This window comes from Heteronotia binoei, chromosome 12 (genome assembly GCF_032191835.1).
Source record: "Heteronotia binoei isolate CCM8104 ecotype False Entrance Well chromosome 12, APGP_CSIRO_Hbin_v1, whole genome shotgun sequence".
NCBI classification, from domain to species: domain Eukaryota; kingdom Metazoa; phylum Chordata; class Lepidosauria; order Squamata; family Gekkonidae; genus Heteronotia; species Heteronotia binoei.
This window is the reverse complement of record NC_083234.1, coordinates 12243868-12270308: the sequence shown is the minus strand read 5'-3', so window position 1 is coordinate 12270308 and position 26441 is coordinate 12243868. Positions and strand designations below refer to the sequence as shown.

The 26441-nt window shown below is 48.5% G+C and overlaps 1 protein-coding gene across 1 annotated transcript in view; it reads right to left on the bottom strand.

Moving 5' to 3' along the window:
* ARHGEF12 (Rho guanine nucleotide exchange factor 12) overlaps nt 1-6955 on the bottom strand; it is a 124134-nt gene extending 117179 nt beyond the window's left edge. Inside the window, exon 1 of the mRNA XM_060251846.1 lies at nt 6540-6955. Within this exon, the coding sequence (XP_060107829.1) occupies nt 6540-6571 (32 nt within the window). The 5' untranslated portion in view covers nt 6572-6955. The remainder of the gene's footprint in view (nt 1-6539) is intronic.
* Nucleotides 6956-26441: the final 19486 nt, after the last annotated feature.

Below are 26441 nucleotides of genomic sequence, written 5' to 3'. Positions count from 1 at the left end.
AGAGGCAGTACAGTTAAAGGGAAATGAAAAATGTACATTCTGGAATGGCTTCCCAAAAGACACAGAAGAGGGATATTATTAAATTCACTTTAGAAGCCCTTTAGAAACATACCAGAAATGTGAACAGGGCAGAGACTGAATATAGTTTTGTTTGTAAGACAGAAGCTATAATGGAGAACCATAATAAAATAAAATGTATGTTTTTCACTGAAATGTGTTGCCTTCCTCAGCAAGAGCACTGCAATCCAATTCTGAAAAGTGCTTAAGAACTGTATCCTGCAGTTTTGATCATTTACAGAGCTGGGGATATACAATGAAAGTGGGAGGGGGGGAGAGAAGGAATTATAGAATTTAGCTTCTGCTTCCAAACTGGTCTTCATGATTTAACGTAATCAACCTTAGATAGACTGTTTGCATTGTTCTCTAATTCTGTAATTCCTAAGCCTACTGCACTGCTTGCTGGTTGTCTCATGCTATCTGACTGCATCAGCCTTGAGTCTCAGCAAGAAAAGCAGACGATAACATAAATAAAATAAAGACCATTTTGCAACTAATTAAAATAAAACTGTAAATCAACTAAACTCGCATAACAGGCTTTCTTTCAAATTCACTGGTCTTCTTAGCATAGCATCCACCTTATCCTTAGAAGTACAGATGGATTTTTAAAAAGTGGTCTTGATGAATATATAGAGGGTGAGGGCGCCACTAGCCTTATGCTCCACAATAAATGAAAAACTCCAGTCACCTGCCTGCCTTCAGTCAAAGAGGAAAACCTAAGCCAGGCCTTCTGATAGTCTTAGTATACAAGAGAGAGTAGTTATTTTAATACAAAAAGCATCAAAGATGAGATCATCTGCAAGTTGAAGAATGAACAAGTTCAGCTCTGGCCACAAAGTATCCACCCTGGTATCAGATCCAAAGCCAAGAGGAAATAAAGCATCCAGTGGCAGCTCCTAGACTCAGGGAACTTTGAGCACTGCAAGGCTTGAATTTGTACCTCTTCCTTCAAAGAAAATTTGTACGGTTATTTTAGGCAGACAACAAATTTATGCGCAGCTTGATGCAACAAAGACTGAAGAAACAAGTACTACGCATGCAGACTATACACAAACTCCAGGAAGAGCCAAAGGTTCATTTTATTTATTTATTTATTTATTTGGTTCACTTAAATTCCGCCATTTCCCAGACGGGCTCAGGGAGGATCACATACAGATAAAAACCAGTCACATATAATAAAATCAATAAATACAATTTAAAACAACATTACATCAACATTAAATAGCAGAGGCGGGCGGCACATAGTGCAACTTTAGGTGTAATCATTCAGTGGCCCGAATATAAAGGGACAGATGATAGATCACGGTGAGGGGGAGCAGCCGATGGTATAGGCAACAGGTAGAGGACGCCCACCTGCCTCAACTAAATGCCTGGCGGAACAGCTCTGTCTTGCAGGCCCTGCGGAAGGGTAACAAATCCGGCAGGGCCCGCACCTCCACCAGGAGATGATTCTACCAGGTTTTGGCCGGGGCCAAAAAGGGCCTAGTCGAGGCAAGTCGGACATCCTTGGGGCCAGGGATGGCCAGAAGGTGTTGGTTGGCCGATCGCAACACCCTTCGTGGCTCATATGGGGAGAGGCGGTCCCGCAGGTATGTCGCTCCCAGGCCGCGTAAGGTTCTGAATGTCAATACTAAAACCCTGAAACGGATCCGGTACTCAACTGGTAACCAGTGCAGTGCGTACAGCATCCGTCGACTGCTTGCCCGTATAGGCAATCCAGTTAGGAGCCACGCTGCCGCATTTTGCACCAGTTGAAGTTTCCGGATCAGCCTCAAGGGCAAGCCTGCATAGAGCGAGTTACAGTAGTCCAACCTGGAAGTGACCGTTGCATGGATCACTGTAGCTAGGTCTTGGGATGTCAGATAGGGTATCAGCTGTTTAGCCTGCCGCAGATGGTGAAAGGCAGACCGCACAATTGTTGTGACCTGGGCCTCCAGAGAGAGGGAGGCATCTAGTGTCACCCCCAGACTCTTCACCTTCTGAGCCGGCCATCTAGGGTGGGTAGTCGGATGCCCGATCTTGGTCCCCCCCAACCCAGGTACAGGACTTCCATCTTAGTTGGATTTAGCTTCAGCCGGCTTAACTGCAACCAACCTGCCATGGCTTCTAACGCCCTGGTTAGATGGTCTGGAGCAGCGTCTGGATGGCTGTCCATCAGCAGATAGAGCTGTGTGTCATCTGCATACTGGTGACAACCCAGCCGAAAACCTCGGGCAAACTGGGTAAGGGGGCGCATGTAGTTGTTAAACATCATTGGTGGAAGAATAGCTCCCTGTGGCACACCACATTCAAGTGGGTGCCGCCAAGAGAAAGGAGGAAAGCCACTGTAAGGCCACCCCTTGAACTCTGACATCAGCAAGGTGGTGGGTCATGAGATCATAATCAACCGTGATGGTGGGTCAGTGGTAGAGCATCTGCTTGGTGAGCAGAAGGTCCCAGGTTCAATCCCCGGCATCTCCAACTAAAAAGGGTTCAGGCAAGTAGGACTGAAAAACCTCAGCTTGAGACCCTGGAGAGCCATGAATGGGGCTGTGACTCAGTGGTAGAGCATCTGCTTGGTAAGCAGAAGGTCCCAGGTTCAATCCCCGGCGTCTCCAACTAAAAAGGGTTCAGGCAAGTAGGCGTGAAAAACCTCAGCTTGAGACCCTGGAGAGCTGCTAACACTCTGAGTAGACAATATTGACTTTGATTGACCAAGAGTCTGATTCAGTATAAGGCATCTATGTATATATATATATATATGTGACAAATGCTGCTGAGATATCTAATAACAATAGCAGCGCTGACCCGCCTCGATCCAGATGCCTTCTAAGGTCATCTGTGAGGGCAACCAAAGCAGTCTCCGTCCCATGACCAGGGCAGAAGCCGGACTGGAAGGAATCGAGGGTAGAAGTATCCTCCAGGAAACCTTGAAACTGCTCTGCAGATTTTGACTATCAAAGATCATGGACAATAAGAGCAAAACTGAGACCTAGCTGTTATGTATACCTTGCAAGCTGTGTTCCCTCTAAGTTGAGTTAGTGTGAGCTAGCTCACAGATTTTTTTAGCCTCTAGCTCACACATTTTTGCCTTAGATCAGGAAAAATTGCTCCAGACCAGGCTAATTTATGCCATAGCTCACAACTTTAATGCCAGTAGCTCACAAAGTAGAATTTGTGCTCATGAGACTCCACAGCTTACAGGGAATATTGCTTGCAAGTAAAACGACATTATAAAGCACCATGCCTGAAACTGACTTGCAGAAAGGATAGACCTGAACATTTCTCTCCATTAAAAAGAAAGATTATAAAGTCAGAGCTGAAGAAGGGAGGGACCATATCACCATTACAAAGAGAGGGTCTTCTAGGGCAGAGGTCACACAAAGAAGCATGAAAAGTGGAACCTTCCCATCATGCCAGTCACTGCTATTACTACATCTGGACAACAGACAGAAAGCTAAGTTTCACCAGCATCAGCAAGTATTTTAGAATGCTCAGGAAAAGGAAGTCTGTGCATTTTTACATTGGCTGTTTACAGACTATGCCTTGTTTCAACATCAGATAACTCCACCATCACTTCTCTATCACCTTGAAGATCACAAATAATGGCCATGGTGGTCTATTGGGGGGCGGGGATGGAAACACAAAGCACTATAGTGCCTGTGACTTAAAAACAAACAAACAGCACAAGCAAGCTTCCAAGGTCTCCAGAACTCTTCATCAAGATGAATTTCTTTTTTTAAAATTAGGAGAGCAGGGGAGAAGAACCCAAGGCAGCTTAATGCAGTCTAAAAATGGAGTGGAGGGTGAGTTGTTAACCTGAGCTAGATAACACTAGGTACAAACCAGATTTCAAGTTTCTACTGAGAGAGGGAAGCAAAACATGACTGCTTTCTTTTAACAATATGAATACCAGCTATATCTGGACCTCTTTCAAATTACGACCGGAACATGCGGGCTCCCCGGTAAGGTAAAAGCACAGGAATACACTCATCTTTTATCAGAAAAGCTGGAGATTAATTTCAGCTGATGCAGTGTTAATAAAAGCCAGACTGAGTAGCACATCTTGTAGCTGAGAGCAAGAAACCTCCATAACCAGAGTTATCACATTGCTAAGTAATCATCTTCCCAATGACGAAGCCTTTTCTTTGACAGCTCAATTTAGATATTCCCCCTAACAAAGACTGCAAATAGCCATCCAGAAACACCAGAATACCTTTTATTGGCCAACCAAAATGTCACAAGCCCTGAAATCTCTTTTTTATCCCTACCCTCCCTTTTGGGTTGAGCATCTAGCCTAATCTTCCCCTTCTCCCAAGGAGCTTGGGATGGTACAAATAGTTCTCTCCTCTTCCATTTCACCCCAAGACACTCCTGTGAGATATGGAAGGCTGAGACCATGACCGGCCTAAAAATCAACAAGTAACCTACATGGCTGAACAAGGAATTCAACTTGAGCCTCTCGCCGTAATTCTACTCTTTATCCAGGTTGGGCAGTCATGTTGGTCTGAAGTAACAGAACAAAATCAGAGTGCAGTGACAACTTTAAGGCCAACAAAGTTTTATTCAAGGAGTGAGCTTTTGTGTTCAAGCATACTTTATTTTTTACTGTCCAATGAACTTTATTCTACACTTCATCCAGTATACCACACTGGTTCTCACTCTGCTGAAGATTTCTGGGGAACCCAAAAGCTTGTTCACTATTTCGTAACAATTTGGTTGTCATAATGACAGGCACCATGCTGTTGAGGTTTCTGGATACCTGATGGTATAACTTTCCTTTCCTTTTTTTGCCATTCCTATGTTAGACAGCAAGGAACTGGTTTTATAACCTAAAGTAAACCAAAGGCCTAACTATAGTTCTACTTAGGTACAGCAACCGGCACACCTATACTTTGATGTCCTCTTAAAAAGTTATGATGAATAGTGCTGAGACATCTTCTGAAGAAATCATCCCATTATTTTCAAACTATTTTCCAGTAAGAACATACCAGAAAAATGTACAACTCTCTCTATTCAAAATTAAAATATGCTAAACACACTACACCCACCCCTCATATACAGGCTCAGCACTTTTCCAACGCTCTCACTTAGCCTCTCTTGCAGTCAGCCCTGGGATGTCTGCTTCTGCTCCTCATGCTCTATCTGCAACACAACTGCAAAACAAGTCTCCTGGAACGGTTGCAGTGATTCTCATGAAGTCAAATATGTGGACCAAACTTCTCTTGCTCTGAGAGTGAAATAGGAACCACCCAGTTAGGAAGAGTCACAGAGTAGTTGCCATACAAGACAGCTAACATTACTGCTAACATTTTGCCATTGGATCCTAACTTTTATCCACTTTGCATTCTTAACCACTGCCCATCAGCTATATGTAGCTCTGCTCACTGTACCCCATTCCATTGTCTGATGAAGCATGCATGCATAAGAAAGCTTACATTTTGAATAAAGCTTTGCGGGTCTTAAAGGTGATACTGGACGCCAATTTTGTTCTATTACTGCTTTCAACATCCTTCTCTTTATGTTGGTGTTTTTGAGCTCCACTATTTGAAGATATGACATTTCCTGTGTTTTTAGTTGATATTTGTTATCCTGCCTACTGGATTGGAAAGGATTAGAAACACTCGAGTTAACAAATAAAACCTACCATATGAAACTTCCTCTGGAAACCCAAAAGTTGAGAAACCTCAGCTCAACAGGTCATCTTACCTTGTGCAGGGGAACAGGACAGACAGATCTTTTAGTTTCCAGACCTGCCTATTTCTCCAAGCCACCAGGGTTTGTTGTTTTACAAGGGGGGGGGGGGGGATAGGGTGAGGAAGCAGTGTAATGGAATCCAAAGATAAGGGAGGGAAGCCAACAGAGGTCCAGGCAAGGGCAGCAGTGGGGATAAAAGAGTGAATAGAGCATACTAATAACAGATTTCTCCTCTACAGCAAGGATTCATGTCAACATCCAATCCTGGAGAACCTAGACAAGTTACATGTTGATATACCACAAAACAATACCACAGATGACAGAAACCGAGTCTAGCTTCCATATGACTAAAGAACGTGAATGTGCTGTTTGGTAAGCTAACAAGCCAATGTATTAGGTACACTTTCATACTTAAGCCAGAAAGACCCTCCTACCAAAGTCTAAATATTTTGCAACCTCAAAAGCAAGAAAATTTTACAAAGTTCAAATTAAGAGATTCTTCCAAACAGCACTCAACCCCGCCCCCCCCCCCCACACACACACTGAATGCCAGAGATTCATACACAATACATTCAGAGCAACCGACTGGGAGCCTTGAAAAGCAAATTAGCAAGTCAGAATTTGAATTCCAAATCTAACTAGGATAGTTTGATTATCAGCAGATCTGAAGAGGCCTTGTCATTTCCAAAAATAAATTCCAACTTTATTTAGCTGGGCCTTTGCACATTTCACATAGTCAGAAGATTAACAACCAACTGTCAATCAAATAAGGGTGGGGGTAGGTGCTCAAAAAAAATCATACTGACCTGTCCGTGATTGCGGACTGTGTGCCACTCATTGGAGCCCTTGGCAAGGAGACAATTTTTCAACCAATCTGCATTGTACAAGCGATTTCAATGTATGTCACTCATCCCTTTCCCGTATGCACACGCTCAAGTTCAGAATCCAGCTTTACTCCAAAAGAGGTTCAGAAGACAAACTCAACTAAGAACAACAACAACAACAACGTGGTTCTTCACAGTTGCCAAAGAGATCCATCTCAGGGACAGCTTCCAAAAACCCGCAAGGAGCTCCCTCTAGACAGAACCTTGCCCCCACAAAACACAAGGGAGAAGGCCTTCAGAGACATGATTCAGCGCTGCCAAAGATCTCGCTGTTGCCACTGCTTTGAAGGAGGAGGAAGGCAAACTCGCTGAAATGCTGGCGTTTTCAAGACGGTAACTGTCAGACAGAGAAAGGCATCTGCTCCAGGTTATTGCTGGACCCTCGCGTACAGTCACTACCAAGCGCTGTAACTTTTCTCAAGTCGTAAAGATGCCCCGCAGTGAGAAGGTAAACAGAGGGAACAGTTCTTCTTCCCCTTCCCCCACAAAAAACAAACTTTTCCTTTTGGGGGTTTTAATCTCTCTCCTTCCTCTCCCCTCTGAGTGACAAGGCACCCTGCCTAATACCCTCTGGGGTTCAATGCCCACTTGAGAACTGCCAATTCCACTCCCTCTGCCCCCCAAGCACCTGCCTAAGGCACAGAAATGATCCCTTCTGGGGTCCCTGGGGGTGAGTCCTTCTGAGCCGAACCCGTGGCTATTACAATTTAGGATGCCCCAAAGGGCCTTGACTCAGGTTGTCTTTTTTGGAAAAGCAGCTTCTACACACTGGGGGGGGGGGGGTCCCTCTTCTTGAGTGCAAGTCGAGTAGAAGCTATGCCCCCTCCCAATACAATGGAGGGAGGGGGGAAAAGGGCAGACCAGCCCTCCCCAACCTCTTTTTTAGAGAAGGGGGTTCATTGTAGGCCCTGCAGAAAGGAGAGAGGGAGAAGTGAGGCAGAGCCTCACTGTGCCAATAGAAGGAAGAGAGGCTCTGCTGTGCAACTGAGAGCGCCTGGAAAAACTAGCTCGGCCTCCCCCCCACCTTCCTCCCCAAGGGAGGCGCCTCAGCCAGTGGAAAAAAACAGAGGCTTTGCTCTGTGTGACTGAGGCAGAAGCCAGGCAGAAGCTCACTGCGCCAGCAGAAGAGAGGCTTGGCTCAGCAGCTCTGCTGTGCGATTGAGAGAGCCTGGCAAAGCACGCTCTCCCTCTCCTCCCCAAGGGAGGCGCCTCAGCCAGTGGAAAAAAACAGAGGCTTTGCTCTGTGTGACTGAGGCAGAAGCTCACTGCGCCAGCAGAAGAGAGGCTTGGCTCAGCAGCTCTGCTGTGCGATTGAGAGAGCCTGGCAAAGCACGCTCTCCCTCTCCTCCCCAAGGGAGGAGCCTCAGCCAATGGAGGAAGCAGAGGTTCCCCTGCGACTGAGGGAGAAGCGAGGCGGGGGCTCACTGCGGCCCAATGCGGGGCTGCCCCCCAGAGCGCCCCCTCTTCAGCGCGGGGCCCATCGGGAGGAGGAGGAGGAAGGCCCCGCTCGGCCCTCCTTAGGCCCCCCGGCGCCTCATCGTGCCCACTCAAGCGGCGCCTCTCCCCCGGCCCGGCCCGGCCCGCTCCCTCCTTCCCACGCGAAGCCCCGGCTGGGCCTGGGGAGAACTTCGAATTCGGATCCCAATTCGGTTTCTGACGCGGTGGGGGGAAGAGGCGTCGCGCTGCGGAGGCCGCCGGTGGTCCTTCTCGGGCCGCTTCTCCTCTTCTCGGGTCTCGTCGTGGCCCCGAAGCGGCCGCTGGTCGACGAAGAGTCTCCTCAGGCCAACGGTCCCCGCCGGCTTCCCTCAGGCAGGCCCCGGCTCGGCTCGGCTCGCTTCGGCGGCGCTCGGGTCTTTCCGGCGGGCCCGGGACTCGTTTCCTTCGGGATCGGGGATTCGGAGGGGTGGGTTGGTTGTTTTTTTTTTTTTTCCCCCTTCCGTCGGTCCTGCCTCCCCCGGAGAGGATTCCTCCGCTGAGGCGCTTCACCGGGTTCCGTCGTCGTTTGGTGACTCGCCAGTCTGATCTTTGCCGCCTGCGCCGGGACTTGAGAAGAGAAAGAAGTCCCCGTTTAGGAGTTCTAGGCAAACGTCAGCGTCGGGTTGTTGTTGACGAGTGGTTGCTTAGTGTTGTTGTTTTCTCCTTCCCGGCGCGATTTATTATCTTTCTTTCACGCTTTTGCAAACTCACACTCGGAGTTCGAGCCCCCTGCAAGAGTGATAGTGCGTTAATATACAAGTCATAGGCTTCCCAAGTCCAATTCAAGAAATATCTGGGGACTTTGGGGGTGGAGCCAGGAGACCTTGGGGGTGGAGCCAGGAGAAAGGTTGTGACAAGCATCATTGAACTCCAAGGGAGTTCTGGCCATTACATTTAAAGGGACCTCCATTGGAAATGAAGGATAGGGGGATGTTCTTTGGGGGCTCATAAAATTCGACCCCCAAGTCCAATCTTTTTGAGACTCGGAGGGTGTTTTGAGGGGAGGCACTGGATGCTATGCTGAAAATTTGGTGCCCCTACCTCAAAAAACAGCCGCCCCAGATACCCGTGGATCAATTCTCCATTATACCCTATGGGATCTTCATAGGGAATAATGGAATACCCAGCAGACATCCCCCCCCCCGATTTCTGATGACCCTGAAGTGCGGGGGGCCCTCCAAACCAGAGGATCCCCTGCTCCCACCTGGGGATTGGCAAGTGAAACTACTGTGATGATAAACAAAGAATATAATAACCAATTAAAAAAAACCTCTCATATATTTTAATGCACAACATTTTAAAATTTACAAACTTCATATCATAATAAATATTCATTCATATATTTCATATTGAAAATTAGGCATACTTCATATTCCAATAGAGGTCCAATATTAATATTTCCATATTGCAAAAAAGTCATGTTTCATATTGTAAATTAGGCATGTTTCATGTTGTTAAAGAGGTCCAATATTAACATATCCATATTGCAAAAAAGGTCAATGAACACTCGGATATAGGCCCATTTCATCAATAGACTTCCTCAGGAGTAATGTCTTTCTATGTTTTTTTCAGGAGTAACAGCCATTAGTACTGACCCATGTTCATGATTCTTCTTATTACATCTTTACTCTCAATCACTACAAAGTACTTGTGTACATTTTTAGAAGAAGAAGATATTGGATTTCTATCCTGCCCTCCACTCCAAAGAGTCTCAGAGCGGCTAACAATCTCCTTTACCTTCCTCCCCCACAACAGACACCCTGTGAGGTGGGTGGGGCTGGAGAGGGCTCTCACAGCAGCTGCCCTTTCAAGGACAGCTCTGCCAGAGCTATGGTTGACCCAAGGCCATTCCAGCAGGTGCAAGCGGAGGAGTGGGGAATCAAACCCGGTTCTCCCAGATAAGAGTCCGCACACTTAACCACTACACCAAACTGGCTCTCCAACATATAGGAGCCACAGCCAGTTCAAACTGATACATTCAACCAGATGCTACGAGCCTTCTGGAGTTTGCTGGCCTAAAGCTTCCTTGAATATAATAGGCATGCTGTTCTTTAGATGGTCATATGCTCTTATTTTCTTAATGATTAATATTTTTTAAAAAAAAATTAATGTTGAGCAGACCCTTCTTTTTGCAGCAATTTGCTCAACACGCTCAAGTAGGAGTTCAAAGAATTTAGTGGCAGACTAAATTATTGCCTATCCCATTTACTGTGTTCTCCCCTTTTTCCTGTTTTATCCCACCCAGGGATTGGCAATCCTAACAAGTAAGGACATATATAATTTGTTTTTTTCAAAAAAAGATTTTCACCAATTTTAGGTAGGAATACTCTCTCCTTTCACAACCCTTTTAAAGAGTCAACAGTTCCTGCAGGGAAGCTGCTTCTGACACACATTGCAACTCTAAACACACACAGGAGCATTGATTTCCAAGTACTCGAGTGCCTGGAAGAGCAGCATGTTTGGGTTAATTTTTTTTAATAGCCAGTAGAGAACCAGTGCAGAATAGTGTTGGACCCAGGTTCAAGTCCCCATTCGTGTAGGGTTTGCCAGGTCCAACTCAGAAAATATCTGGGGGCTTTGGGTGTGGAGCCAGAAGACTTTCCCATTCCCTAAAACAAATAAATAAAAATACAGCAGTGCAGTTCCCCTGAATACAGTCTTTATTTCCTTAACCCCCCCCCAGCAGCTGCACTTCCACTAAATGAAAGTGAACAGGCACACACACTCTCACACACACAAAGCAGCTAATATAAACACAGTTTGCAAGCACGCTGTTTTGTGAACTCACTTGGGCAATTTACTCATGGGAGTTGCTGAATGTAACCATCTGCTGTATTTCAACCAACTTCTTCAGACAGGAAAATGAAAGCAGAGCACTCTAGGGAGTGGAGTTTTCCTCCAAACAAACAGAGGGACTCTGCAGGCTTCTCTTTCTTTCTCACATGCTTCATGCAGGGAAAGACCTACATAGCTCTGCCTACTCACCCTGCCCATTCAGCTTTCCTCTTGCTCAGATTTAAAGGCACACACAGAGTCCGAAACACAGGCAGTCTGCAGGCTTCTTTTAAGCCTGCACAGATTTAAAGGCACAGGGGATACAATGCCATAGAATCCATCTTTCAAAGACGCTATTTTCTCCAGGTGAACTGATCTCTGCCGCTGGAGATTAGTTGTAATAGCAAGAGATCTCCAGCCACCACCTGGAGGTTGGCAGGCCTACTTTGTGGTGATTACTTCCCCTCATTTAACAATGTGCAATGGGAAGAAGTGCTTTCCTCTCTCAGTCCTTCTGCCCATTAATGCGGAATTTGGTGAGGGGGGGTAACAGTGGGAGGGTTTCTGGTGTCCTGGCCCCTCTAATGGAACACTTGATGCACCTGTCTTTTTGGCCACTGTGTGAACAGAGTGTTGGACTGGAGGAGCCATTGGCCTGATCCAACATGGCTTCTCTTATGTTCTCAGTGCAACTGGGTGACTTGGAGAACCAATGTGATGGCAGAGAGAGAAACCGCCCTTGCAGAATTCTCCACCATGGATAATTTTATACATTTCTATCATACCTTCCCTTTGTCATTTGTCCTTTAAACTGATAAGCCCCAAATGCCTTTCCTCTCAGGGAAGGTGCCCAAATCCCTTGAACACATGCAGACGTGAAGTTGCTTTATACCAACTCAGACCCTTGGTCTGTATTGACTACTCGGACTGGAAGTGGCAGGGGGATCAAACTAGAATCATAGAATCATAGAGTTGGAAGGGACTTCCAGGGTCATTTAGTCCAACCCCCTGCACAATGCAGGAAACTCACAAATACCTTCCCCTAATTTCACAGGATCTTCATTGCTGTCAGATGGCCATCTAGCCTCTGTTTAAAAACCTCCAAGGAAGGAGAGCCCACCACCTCCCGAGGAAGCCTGTTCCACTGAGGAACTGCTCTAACTGTCAGGAAGTTCTTCCTAGTGTTGAGCCGGAAAATCTTGATTTAATTTCAACTCATTGGTTCTGGTCCTACCTTCTGGGGCCTCAGAAAACCATTCCACACCATCCTTTAAATGACAGCCCTTCAAGTACTTGAAGATGGTGATCCTATCACCTCTCAGCCGCCTCCTCTCCAGGCTAAACATGCCCAGCTCCTTCAACCTTTCTTCATAGGACTTGGTCTAACTTGTTATGAGGGCCGCATCCGACATAAATGAGATCTCATTGGGTCGGGCCATGTGTGTCATAAAATGTCATGCCAGGTAGCAGAGGCATAAACTTTATAAAGGACTGAGACAAACACAAAGATTTAAAAAAAACCCTTTAAATAAAACATGCTTAAAAGGTTAGCACATCAGAAGGAAGCAGACTCGCTCACGGGCCTGATAGGAGCCCTCTGGGAGCCTTATTTGGCCCCCGGGCCACACGTTTGACACCCCTGCTTTAGTTTCTCCGGTAGAGGTATTTTTAACTGGAGGTGCCAGGGACTGAACTTTGGACCTTCTGCATCCAAAAGAGAAGCTCTACCACTGAGCCAGAGCCGCTGTACAAACCCTTGGGTCTCTCTTTGTCTGTATTTTGCAGCTGTAAAATACCCTTTTGAGGTGGGAGACCCAGAGTAGTTTGCTGCCAGTCTCTCCGTCAGTCCTGTTATAAGCAGAGTTTTTTTAAAAGCAGGAATGCACAGGAACGCAGTTCCAGCTGACTTGGCGCTGGGGGTGTGGCTTAATATGTAAATGGGCTCCTGCTGGGCTTTTTCTACAAACAATGGTGACATCAGGAGATGTTGTCTAATATGCGAGAGTTCCTACAAAAAAGCTCTGTTTGAAACAATGGTGACATCAGGGGTGTGGCCTTCCAACGAGAAATGACAAATCTTACCCACCTGGTTTTGATATTCTTGGATTGGAAGAGTACCATAGAATGTTTAAAATTGTAATTGTATTTTATTGGTTTTAAATTGTAGTTCATTATTGTCTGAATTGAATTGATTGTCAGCCACCCTGAGTCCGCTTGCAGAGAGGGTGGGTTAGAATTTTAAATAAATAAATAAGAATATTTTTGACATTCTTAACAGTCGGTCATCAGATCTGGAAACACGAGACATAGATTTTGACTAATGTTGGGGGGGAGGGGAAAGATAATTGTTCAAGCCCCCGATCTGGATAGGTTGCAATTTCAGACAATCCATGTCCCCCCCGCCCCCCCCCCCCCCCGCACCAGTCCAGAGAGGCAAAGAGTGTTCCCGGTGAAGGATTTTGACATTCTTGACTGTTGATCTGGCATAAGCATAGCAAATCTGTTTCTTCTGCTTCCAGCATAGCTGGTGGTAACCATAATTGCAATGTGAAGTTAACAAGCCTTAAACAATACCCTTCCGCAAATACTGCATAATTTTTGTCCCACTTTGTATACTAGCTCCTGGAAAGCATAAATACACTTTTGTAGAAGGTATGGGTTAGGCACCCCCCCCCCATGAAATTCCTCCCCCAATAAGTCCCCTGTAGGTTTAAAAGGCAAGAGATGCTCATAGGAACATAAGAGAAGCCATGTTGGATCAGGCCAATGGCCCATCCAGTCCAACACTCTGTGTCACAAAGTGGCCAAAACCCAGGGCCATCAGGAGGTCCACCAGCAGAACCAGAACTCCAGAAGCCCTCCCACTGTTGTCCCCAAAGCATCAGGAATCATGAGCATCACTGCATCAGACATAAGAACATAAGAGAAGCCATGTCAGATCAGGCCAATGGCCCATCCAGTCCAACACTCTGTGTCACAGAAGAACATAAGAGAAGCCATGTTGGATCAGGCCAATGGCCCATCCAGTCCAACGCTCTGTGTCACAGAAGAACATAAGAGAAGCCCTGTTGGATCAGGCCAATGGCCCATCCAGTCCAACGCTCTGTGTCACAGAAGAACATAAGAGAAGCCATGTTGGATCAGGCCAATGGCCCATCCAGTCCAACACTCTGTGTCACAAAGTGGCCAAAACCCAGGGCCATCAGGAGGTCCACCAGCAGAGCCAGAACTCCAGAAGCCCTTCCACTGTTGTCCCCCAAACATCAGGAATCCTGAGCATCATTGCATCAGACATTAGAACATAAAAGAAGCCATGTTGGATCAGGCCAATGGCCCATCCAGTCCAACACTCTTGTGTCACACAGTGGCCAAAACCCAGGGCCATCAGGAGGTCCACCAGCAGAGCCAGAACTCCAGAAGCCCTCCCACTGTTGTCCCCAAAGCATCAGGAATCATGAGCATCACTGCATCAGACATAAGAACATAAGAGAAGCCATGTCAGATCAGGCCAATGGCCCCTCCAGTCCAACACTCTGGGTCATACAGTGGCAAAAAAAAAAAAAAAACCCAGGCGCCATCAGGAGGTCCATCAGTGGGGCCAGGATGCTCAGAGATGGTTTGCCATTGCCTTCTTCTGCATAGCAACCCTGGCGTTCCTTGGTGCTCTCCCATCCAAATACTGACCAGGGTTACCCTGGGACAGGGCCCATACGCAGTATACCCGTACAAAGAATGAGAAAAGATTTAGGTGGGGAGCTGTGTTGGTCTAAAGCAGGGGTCCTCAAACTGCGGCCCACTGAGGACGTATATGCGTCCCGCCGGGTGATGGCAAAATCAGACCGGAAGTGACGTTCGACCTAAACTCGCGTTAGCAACGCACACTTCCGGCACTGGGCTGAGGCGGCAGAGACAGAGTGTGAGGTGATACCGAGGTGAGGTGAGTTCCCAGGCCGGGGTGTGTGGTGTGGGGAAGGGAGAGAGATGCAGAAGACGGAGAACTGACGGCCCGCGGCCTTGTACAGTAATGGCAGTCCGGCCCTCCAACAGTCTGAGGGACAGTGAACTGGCCCCTATTTTAAAAGTTTGAGGACCCCTGGTCTAAAGCGACAGAATAAAATTTGAGTCCAGTGGCACTTTTAAGACCGACAAAGTTTAATTGGGGTGTAAGCTTTTGTGTGCATGCACACAAAAGCTTATTCCAAGACTTAAACTTTGTCGGCCTTAAAGGTGCCACTGGACTTGAAGAACAAGAATTGGATACTGGCGCCGCTGGACTCAACGAGCAATCGCCTACTGCAGAATGTTGCCATCTTCTGAACAATTTTAGTACTGCAGTTTCCATCCTCGAAATTTGCAAAGTAAGCTAGAAGGGCGGTATTGGGCGTGGGAGGGGAAGTGAGCCTGATGCCACAAAAAGGAGTCTTGTGGAGCTTTAAAAACAAGGATATTGTTTGTGACCTTTGTAACCATGAGGTCTAGATGCCTATTCTTTCATTTAAGCAGAGCCTCGATCCTGTTTTCTGCTCAGACTGCCAGCTCTTCACTGTAAACATGTGTGTGGGGGGGAAGGGACTATTAGGGTCTCTCCATCTTTGGAGCTATTTAAAGTTTTCTGAGTCATTTTCTTTGCAGATGGAAAACAAAGCTGAGCACTGGGAAGAATTTGTGTGTGTGGGGGGTGCATGTGAGTGAGAGAGAGAGAGAGAGAGAGAGAGAGAGAGATGTCATTAAACTATTAAGAAAGCTTTTCAGAAGAAAAAAAATGAATGCCGAAACAATTAACTCTATTAACAAGTGGTAGAAAGCACAAATCTACGGTGTGTGTGTGTGTGTTTCTAGTTGTTAAAGTTCCCCTGGAAAAGACTCACGTGTACTAAAAAAAGAAAAGACCAAACTCAATTTATTGACTTAGGAGAAAGCAAACTCGGAGCTGCTGCCCCCCGGTGCCCCGAGTCTACGTATTGCAGAGTCTGGAATTCTTCAGCATCCCACCGGGCCTAGCACTCCGTCTCCAGAGGAAAGATGCGCAATTGGTAGAAGCAGAATCCATTAGGAAAGGAGGTCAGCCCGGTTATTTTTGCTTGCCAGAAAATCTATTTGGCAGGCCCTCAGCACTTTCATTCTTTAATGCAAGAATTTATCATCGTTAGGCCACGGGTGTCAAGAATGCTGTTCTTTTAAATCTCAGCCCTGGGCTCAGCTGGCGGCTGGCATGTCTTGTATACTCCTGACACAGGCTCTCCCCCCTCATTGGCAGAAGTGCAGTGATGTCATGGAATGTTCAGCTGATAGGGAAGGCAGCTGTTCTATTTCAGGGCAACAATGTTGCTCTTTTTATTTCTGGCAAGTGTGGTTCTTAGGGCCGGATTAACTATTAGGCCAAGTAGGCACTGCCCTATGGGTCCCCACACCTTTGGAGGCGCCGGGCCAGCTTTCCATCCCGGTTTCCCCCCTGCTTGCAGCCCTTCCAACCCGCACGTGCAGCCAGCAACTGAGCCACTCTTTGCCCAGCTTGTCTGGTGCGGCTGCTGCTGGCAGCATCACCACATTAGCCTCTCTCTGTCTCTCCTCCGCAGCTTTGTCAAAGGGGCTTTTGAGAAGGTGCCCGCAGTGTTCCGACTCTTTGTGAGGGGGTCCCCCTGAGATTTTGACAGCCTGGGGGCCTCCACAGGGTTAAATCCGGCACTGAAGTATCCCCTCTGAGATAAGATGTCTTTGGGATAGCCACGAGGAACCCAGAGGATGGTGTAGAGATCCCCCAGGGAGTTAGGGTGCCCTTTGCTGACAGAATTGAGTAGAAAGAAGTTTTAGGCCCTGATTTATCCCAGAGATGATAGCATCTAGCCTAGAGTGGCTTACTTGGGAAAGGGAGCAGATTCCGCAGGTCTATGGCAGAGGCTGTTCCAACATCAGCTCTTTTACAAAGGTTGAGAAGATTATGAAGTACATGAACGCCCTGACCTGGATGGCCCAGGCTAGCCCAATCTCATCAGATCTCAGAAGCGAATAGGAAAAAGAAGACGACGGCGCCAGAGAGAGAGAGGCTGCTGCCTGCAGGAGGGGGAGTCCCCGCCGGCTCCCTCCTCCTCCCCCGCAGCCGCCATGACGGCGCTGAGCTGGAAGCCCTTCGTGTACGGAGGGCTGGCTTCGCTCGTGGCTGAGTTCAGGACTTTCCCCGTGGATCTCACCAAAACACGACTTCAGGTTCAAGGCCAAAGCATCGATTAGGCTTCCCAATCCCCAGGTCCCAGCGGGGGGTCCCCCGGTTTTACAGGCTTCCCCCCTCCCCCAGCCAGCTGGCCGGCGGGGGAAGCCCCACCCCCACAGCCATTATGCACCTCCATGAACGAGTCCCATAGGGAATGATGGGGAATTGATCTGTGGGTATTGGGGGCTCTGGGGGGGCTGTTTTTTGAGGTAGAGGTGCCAAATTTTCAGTATAGCATCTAGTGCCTCTCCCCAAAATACCCCCCCAAGTTTCAAAAGTATTGAAATTCTACGAGCCCCAAAAGAAGGTGCCCCTATCCTTCATTATTTTCTATGGAAGGAAGGCATTTTAAAAGGTGTGTTGTCCCTTTAAATGTGATGGCCAGAACTCCCTTTGGAGTTCAATTCTGCTTGTCACACCCGTGCTCCTGGCTCTGCCCCAATGTCTCCCGGCTCCGCCCCCAAAGTCCCCAGATATTTCTTGAATTGGACTTGGCAACCCTAGCATCGATGCCCGTTTCCAAGAGATCAAATACAGGAGCATGTTCCATGCCTTGTTTTGCATCTACAGGGAGGAAGGCATCCTAGCGTTCTACTCTGGAATTGCTCCAGCCTTGCTAAGACAAGCATCTTATGGCACCATAAAGATTGGCATATATGTTTGTGGATCGCTTGGAAGATGCAACGTTACTGATCAATGTAATCCGTGGGGTGGTGTCAGGGGTGATCTCCTCGACACTGGCAAATCCAACAGATGTGCTGAAGATCCGAATGCAGGCACAGGGCAGAAGCTAATAGGATTACCAAGCCCCCGGTCCGTACAGGGCTTTTCCCGCACGGGAGGTTCCCAACCCGCCAGCCCACACTTGCAACCAGAAATTCTAGGGTCTGAAGTTACACCCTTCCAGCGCGTGCACTCTTCTTTGCTTTGCCTTCTTCCACAAATCTTGCTCTATCCAAAAAAGGGGAGGGGGCACAAGCTAACTTCATTTTCCCTTTTCAAAACTCTTGCAGAGAAACCCACACAAAAATCTGTATTCTGTACCAAAACATTCACAAAGTGGTATGATTTGAAATTAAAAATGAGCCTGCTGAAGACGGTTTTGGCCTCTAAACGCTGATTTCATCGAGACTTGGAGCAGACCTCACAATTTCTCTCCCCAGCTAAGCAAGAGAGAAGCTAAAAGCTGCATAAGCATCTTTCTGAGCTCTGATGAGACTTTAAAAGTTCTCTCATCTTGGGTTCGAAGGCACCGACTTGCTGACAGGGATGGTATTTCTGCAAACCCCAACAGCTTGAAGAAGTTTCAGTTCGGCAACTGTGCCGCTGTGCTGCGAAGGCAAAAAGGGTCCTGAATGTTACAAAAGACCAACCTGTTTCAATAAATATGCAGAGCAACTTTTTTTTTTTTTAAAGAGGGTTACTAATCAAAAAGGAAGATATAAAGGATAGGAAAGGAAAAGGAAAGGTCCCCTGTGCAAACACCAGTCATTTCCAGCTCTGGGGTGACGTTGCTTTCACAACATTTTCACGGCAGACTTTTTTTACAGGGTGGTTTGCCATTGCCTTCCCCAGTCATCTACACTTTCCCCCCAGCAAGCTGGGCACTCATTTTACCGACCTCGGAAGGATGGAAGGCTGAGTCAACCTGGAGCCTTTAGGATTATTTTTAAAAGGTGAAGGTAGTCCCCTGTGCAAGCACCAGTTGTTTCTGACTCTGGGGTGATGTCGCATCATGACGTTTTCATGGCAGACTTTTTACAGGGTGGTTTGCCATTGCCTTCCCCAGTCATCTACACTTCCCCCCCAGCAAGCCAGGTGCTCATTTCACTGACCTTGGAAGGATGGAAGGCTGAGACAACCTCAAGCTGGCTACCTGAAAACCCAGCTTCCGCCAGGGATTGAACTCAGGTCGTGAGCAGAGCTTAGGACTGCAGTACAGCAGCTTTAACACTCTGAAGCGAATTTACTGCATGCACAGCCGTAGGAGCCAGATTTTTTTTGGGGGGGGGGGAGCCACAAGAATTCTGTTTAATTAATTTGTATGTCACTTTTCTCCCCAACAGGGATCCAAAGCAGCTTATATCATTCTCTTCTCCATTTTATCCTCACAACAACTCTGTGAGGTAGGCTAGACTGTGACTGACCCAAGGTCACTCAGCAAGCTTCCAGGGCATGAGTAGGAATTCAAAACTGGTTCTCCTGGATCCTACACCATGCTGGCTCTCAACACCACCCTGGCAGAGGTTGTCCTTGAAAGGGCAGCTGCTGTGACAGTCCTCTCCAGCCCCACCCAGCTCACAGGGTGTCTGTTGTGGGGGAGGAAGGTAAAGGAGAGATTGTGAGCCGCTCTGAGACTCTTCGGAGTGAAGGGCGGGATATAAATCCAATATCTTCACCTACCTCACAGGGTGTCTGTTGTGGGGGAGGAAGGGAAAGCAGATTGTGAGCCTCTCTGAGACTCTTCGGAGTGGAGAGCGGGATATAAATCCAATATCTTCATCTACCTCACAGGGTGTTTGTTGGGGAGGAAGGTAAAGGAGATTGTGAGCCGCTCTGAGACTCTTCGGAATGGAGGGCAGGATATAAATCCAATATCTTCATCTACCTCACAGGGTGTTTGTTGCGGGGGAGGAAGGTAAAGGAGATTGTGAGCCGCTCTGAGACTCTTCGGAGTGGAGAGCGGGATATAAATCCAATATCTTCATCTACCTCACAGGGTGTCTGTTGTGGGGGAGAAAGGGAAAGGAGATAGTGAGCTGCTCTGAGACTCTTCGGAGTGGAGGGCGGGATATAAATCCAATATCTTCATCTACCTCACAGGGTGTCTGTTGTGGGGGAGGAAGGGAAAGAAGATAGTGAGCTGCTCTGAGACTCTTCAAAGTGGAGGGCGGGATATAAATCCAATATCTTCATCTACCTCACATGGTGTCTGTTGTGGGGGAGGAAGGGAAAGGAGATTGTGAGCCGCTCTGAGACTCTTCGGAGTGGAGGGCGGGATATAAATCCAATATCTTCATCTACCTCACAGGGTGTCTGTTGGGGAGGAAGGGAAAGGAGATTGTGAGTCGCTCTGAGACTCTTCGGAGTGGAGGGTGGGATATAAATCCAATATAAAACTCTACAGAGACTACATGGATTGCTTATGGGGAAGCTGAAACAGAAAGTGTGTCTTCCCACCCCCCCACCCCCCAATCAAATCAGAGCCACCCATATTTCTGGACTGATCCCACCTCTCAACATTTCCTTCCCGGTTCTGACAATCTGGATGCAGTCTTGTGGATGCTTCACTGGGACTGTTGGATTTAGCAGAGCTTACATCTGAGTAAAGGGCTCGTTGAAGCACAGTCCTTGTGAGTCTGAAACTAGAGTTGCCATTCTCCAGGTGGTGGCTGGAGATCTCCTGGGATTACAGCGGATTTCAGTTCACCTGGAGGAAATGGCCACTTTGGGAGGTAGCCAAACTTCTGTAACATAAAAGCCACACAGAATAAACACCAGATGTCTGAGAGTCACAAAACGTGAATGTCGGATGTTTGAGAGGTAGGGAGGGAGAAGAAGAAGAATTGCAGATTTATACCCCGCCCTTCTCTCTGAAGCAGAGACTCAGAGCGGCTCACAATCTCCTATATCTTCTCCCCCCACAACAGACACCCTGTGAGGTGGGTCGGGCTGAGTGGGCTCTCATAGCAGCTGCCCTTTCAAGGACAACTCCTGCAAGAACTATAGCTGACCCAAGGCCATTCCAGCAGGTGCAATTGGAGGAGCGGGGAATCAAACCTGGTTCTCCCAGATAAGAGTCCGCGCACATAACCACTACACCAAACTGGCTAGTGACTTTTTTTTTAAGGTTGTAAGAGGAAGAAAGGGCATACAAATCTTACAAATCCAGAGGCTGCACTGAACTCCCCCTCCCCCCTGGTTAACCTACTGCACCCTATTCAGAATAAATGCAACCAAAAGTAAAAAGGCAAAGGTAGTCCCCTGTGCAAGCACCAGTCGTTTCCGACTCTGGGGTGATGTTGCTTTCACTTTTTCACGGCTGACTTTTTACAGGGTGGTTTGCAGAGTGGTAAAGCAGCAGTACTGCAGTACTGTGATCTGAACTCTCTGCTTATGAACTGAGTTCGATCCCAGCGGAAGCTGGTTCAGGTAGCCGGCCCAAGGTTGACTCAGCCTTTCATCCTTCCGAGGTCGGTCACATGAGTCCCCAGCTTGCTGGGGGGAAAGCGGAGATGACTGGGGAAGGCAATGGCAAACCACCCCGTAAAAAGTCTGCCGTGAAAACGTTGTGAAAGCAATGTCACACCAGAGTCAGAAACGACTGGTGCTTGCACGGGGGACCTTTCCTTTCCTTTCCTTGCCACTGCCTTCCCCAGTCATCTACACTTTCCCCCCCATCAAGCTGGGTACTCATTTTGCCAACCTCGAAAAAATAGAAGGCTGAGTTAACCTCGAGCTGGCTACCTGAAAACCCAGCTTCTGCTGGGATTGAACTCAGGTCGTGAGCAGAGAGTTCAGACTGCAGTACTGCAGCTTTCCCACTCTACGCCGCAGGGCTCTTTCCCAAATGCAACCTACCAGGGCTTTTTTTTTGTAGCAGTAACTCATGAACATATGAAGCTGCCTTATACTGAATCAGACAGACCTTTGGTCCATCAAAGTCAGTATTGTCTTCTCAGACTGGCAGCGGCTCTCCAGGGTCTCAAGCTGAGGTTTTTCACGCCTATTTGCCTGGACCCTTTTTTGGAGATGCCAGGGATTGAACCTGGGACCTTCTGCTTCCCAAGCAGATGCTCTACCACGGAGCCACCGTCCCAACTCCTTTGCCTATTAGGCTACACCCCCCGCAGATGTAGCCAATCCTCTGTGAGCTTACAGTAGGCCCTTGTAAGCAGAGCCCTGTAAGCTCTTAAGAGGATTGGCTACATCAGGGGGGTAGCCTAATATGCAAAGGAGCTCCTGCTACAAAAAAAGCCCTGCAACCCACAGAACCAGAGCAGAGCAGAATTTTTATTTTGTGTTCATTTTATTACATGCCCATCAGTGAGAGAGAGAGAGAGTCAGGCAGGGGGGAGCGGGGGGTGTGGAGAAACGCCATCTGAGAGTGTTGGTGCTTCATCCAAAAAGGCGGGGATCAGTAAATCCATTCAGCAGGCTTTGTAGCCTTCCCCTCACTCCCCCCCTCCCTTCCAGAGCCAAACCAACAACGCTAGGGGGAAAGTCTCCTAGAGAGGCAGGAAGGGCTGTTGTTCTTGCCATGTGCTAGGCAGGAAGAGTTTCTCAGTTTGCAGCAGGCGCTCGGGAAGGGAGGCTGCTTGCCTGTGAGCTCCTGCCTGGGAGGCTCCAGGCAGCAAGGCAACGTAAGTAATTCTCAAGACAGGACAAGTCTAGACCAGGGACAGTAGAAAGCGTTTATAAACAACTTTCCTTTGTTATGCTGTTTGCTGTGCTGTGCTGTGCTGTGCTAACTTTTTAAATGCAACTGTTTTTGTTTTGTGTTTTTCTTTTCCTATATTTGTCTCTTTTAAATAAATGTTTTTTCTGTTTTAAATGCTGGCAGTCTATCTCTGTACCACATAGATCCCCGACCGCTTTAGACCACGCTGTGTTAAGAAGGGGGCCCCAGGGAAGGGGGAAGGCATGCAGTTGGATAAGGTGCCAATCCTCCAGGGGTGCCCCAAAGAAGCGCTAAGGTCTCTGTGAAACCCAAGTGCAGGGTGGCAGAGGACCTGGAGGCCTAGCCTCATAGCCGGAGAGGGGGATTGGGAGTCCTGTTCCTCTCAATCGGAACCCCGAGACTGAGCAGGTGGTGGCAGCGAGCCCAAGGGGCAGGAGGAGAAATAGCTCCCTCCAGGAGTTGGCGACTCCATAGGGAGCTGACGGGACCGGGTCTGAAGGCAGAATCGGGCCAGTTCCGCCACACTTGGCGGCAGCGGTGGGATGAGAACAAACAGAGAACTTGATTGGCCAGGCATTTTTGGTTTTTGATATGTGCAAGCACCCAGAGGAAGCAACAGAGGTTTTGTTTTATTTTCGGGTCAACTGGAATAGGGAAAGTTCAGTTTAGTTAGGATGGAGCGTGCTAAGAGGCTGGAAATCCTGGAGATGACAAAGCCACAGCTCCAGGAAGAGTGTGCAAAGCACAAGCTGGAGTGTGACAACATGACTGTAGTAGATATGCAAGACCTCCTGTTGGAGTATCATCAGCATGCAGGGGCACTTGCAAAAGTGTTCCCCACCCAGTCAGAAGAACTCTTGCGGCTACGGTTGGAACTGGCAAGAATACGTACCAAGGCGTACCAAGAGCGCAGACAGGAGGAACGAGAGAGAGAGGAAAGACAAAGAGAGAGGGAGCTGAGACAAGCAGAGAGGGAGCTGAGACCCGCCGACGGGAGCGGGAAGAGCAACGTCGCCATGAGCTTGAGGTGCTACGTCTGGAAGCTGAACTAAGCAAAGAGATCCAAGTCACCCCCAAGGACTTTGCAGTGTACCAAGAGGGAGAAGACCCCTCCATATACCTCTCCAACTTTGAGAGGGCAGCCAAACAGTGGGGGATTGCAGAGGAGGACTATATGTCTTACCTCTGTAGCAACCTGACTGGAGAGCTTTCAGCCATCTATTACAGCATGCCTATGGAAGATGGGGGGATAACTTTTGCGGCCTATAGAGCCACTGTATTTAAAAGGTTTAAACTGGGGCCAGACCACTCCCGAAAGCAGTTCAGGGGTCTGGCTCCACAAGAAGGTAAATCCTATTCTGAATGTGGGGTAATGAAGGAACAAACAGTTCCAGTGTTATTGGGCCGGGATTTGGTGGTTGGCCAGTACTCTATCAAGGCTGTACCCCGCAGCCAAACCCCCAGGGGGAAGTGGGAGGAGGAAGGCAACTTTAAGGAAGCCACCTCACCACCAACCAGGGAGGGGGAAATAGCCCAGGTTACTGAGGACGAAGAGAGGGCAGTCACCCAGGAGGGGGAGGGCCAGCCTGTCTCAAGCCCTGGAGTAGGGTGTTCCCAAGGGGAAGAGGGGTGTAGCTTTCCCCAAGTGCAGCAAGAGGCTGTGGATGTTCCTAGCGAGGAAGGGAACCTGTCTAGCATAAAGGATGTGCAAGCTGAAGAGACCGAGGTGGAGAGTGGAGATTTCACAGGAGGTTCTGAGAGCAGCAAGGCTAATGTGGGCTCAGAGGAGCACATAGCTGAAGGCTTGGGGGAACGGGAGCGGTTCCAGAAGGGGGTCCGGAGCGGCCTTAGGTTGGAACCGGTTCACCAAGTAGCTGTGGATCAGGAAGTGGGATCGTCCGAGATGCTCTCAAAACAGGTCGTCTTGAAGCAGGGCAGACAGGAGTCCTGGGAAGCTGTGGGACCTTCCAGGCAGGAAGGGGGTCAGTTTGGTAGTGCTGAAAAACCAACCGAGGGGACTGAGAACCCAAGCCAAACCCTCAGGGGAAGGTGGGGGGAGGAGGGCAACTTTAGGGAAGCCACCTCACCACCAACCAGGGAGGGGGAGGACCAGTCTGTCTCAAACCCTGCAGGAGGGTGTGCCCAATGGGAAGTGGGGTGCCAATTTCCACAAGGGCAGCAGCATGCTGTGGACCCTTCCAGGCAGGAAGGAGCTCAGTTGGCTGACACTGAAAAAGCAACTGAGGGGGCGGAGAACCCAGATCCAACTTTGGCTAAGTGTTCTGGAAACAGTGGGACTAGGGGTGGCTTGAAGGAACAGATGATAGGAAGTCTGGGGCAGCCAGAAATGTTCCTGTCTGAGGTTCAAAGTGACCCGAGGCTGGAACCACTGTGTGAGTTGGCAAGGGACCAGGAAGTGGAGTTCTCAGAAGTTGAGACAGGGGATAGGGTGATGGTTTCCCTGCCACTTCATACTGGTGAACGGAAAGTGGACTGGGAGGGACCCCATGTGATTGTGGATGACCTGGGCGATGCTACTTATGTGGTGGCTATGGAGAAGACGGGAAAGGCAGTTCAAGTGGTGCAGGTGGATGTACCACAGCCAGTCTCTGCGAGGTCCATGGTGTTGCATAGAGGTAGGAAGGAAGGAGACAAAAAGAAGCTGGGACAGCAATTGTTTGGAGCCCCAGAGGTAGTTTTCTGGGAGGACAGAGTGGACAGAGGGAACATTCCACCAATGAGGGATAAAGAAGGAGCAACTGTGTGGGAACTGGGCAGTTTCCAACGCCATATGTGGGGCCAGGGATTTCCTCCTTTGATGGACCACTCACCCCAGCAACAGCAGCAACGGAGGGAGAGCACCAAACTCCAGAGGTGGTCCTGGGAGATGGAGGAGTACATCTTAAAGACTGGACATTCCTGCTGCATGCAGCCATGCAACGTTTTGTCCAGAAAGGACATGGGCACCTACGGTGCTGGACTTTGTGTATTATTGGAGAAATACCTGAATGTTTGTATAATATTTTGGTTAATGGGTTTCTCCTTGTTTGTTTGGATTCTGCTACGGGGTTACCTCTGTAGGAGGCAACCCCTCCGGCTCAGAATTTAAGGAGGGGGAAGTGTGGAGAAACGCCATCTGAGAGTGTTGGTGCTTCATCCAAAAAGGCGGGGATCAGTAAATCCATTCAGCAGGCTTTGTAGCCTTCCCCTCACTCCCCCCCTCCCTTCCAGAGCCAAACCAACAACGCTAGGGGGAAAGTCTCCTAGAGAGGCAGGAAGGGCTGTTGTTCTTGCCATGTGCTAGGCAGGAAGAGTTTCTCAGTTTGCAGCAGGCGCTCGGGAAGGGAGGCTGCTTGCCTGTGAGCTCCTGCCTGGGAGGCTCCAGGCAGCAAGGCAACGTAAGTAATTCTCAAGACAGGACAAGTCTAGACCAGGGACAGTAGAAAGCGTTTATAAACAACTTTCCTTTGTTATGCTGTTTGCTGTGCTGTGCTGTGCTGTGCTAACTTTTTAAATGCAACTGTTTTTGTTTTGTGTTTTTCTTTTCCTATATTTGTCTCTTTTAAATAAATGTTTTTTCTGTTTTAAATGCTGGCAGTCTATCTCTGTACCACATAGATCCCCGACCGCTTTAGACCACGCTGTGTTAAGAAGGGGGCCCCGGGGAAGGGGGAAGGCATGCAGTTGGATAAGGTGCCAATCCTCCAGGGGTGCCCCAAAGAAGCGCTAAGGTCTCTGTGAAACCCAAGTGCAGGGTGGCAGAGGACCTGGAGGCCTAGCCTCATAGCCGGAGAGGGGGATTGGGAGTCCTGTTCCTCTCAATCGGAACCCCGAGACTGAGCAGGTGGTGGCAGCGAGCCCAAGGGGCAGGAGGAGAAATAGCTCCCTCCAGGAGTTGGCGACTCCATAGGGAGCTGACGGGACCGGGTCTGAAGGCAGAATCGGGCCAGTTCCGCCACAGGGG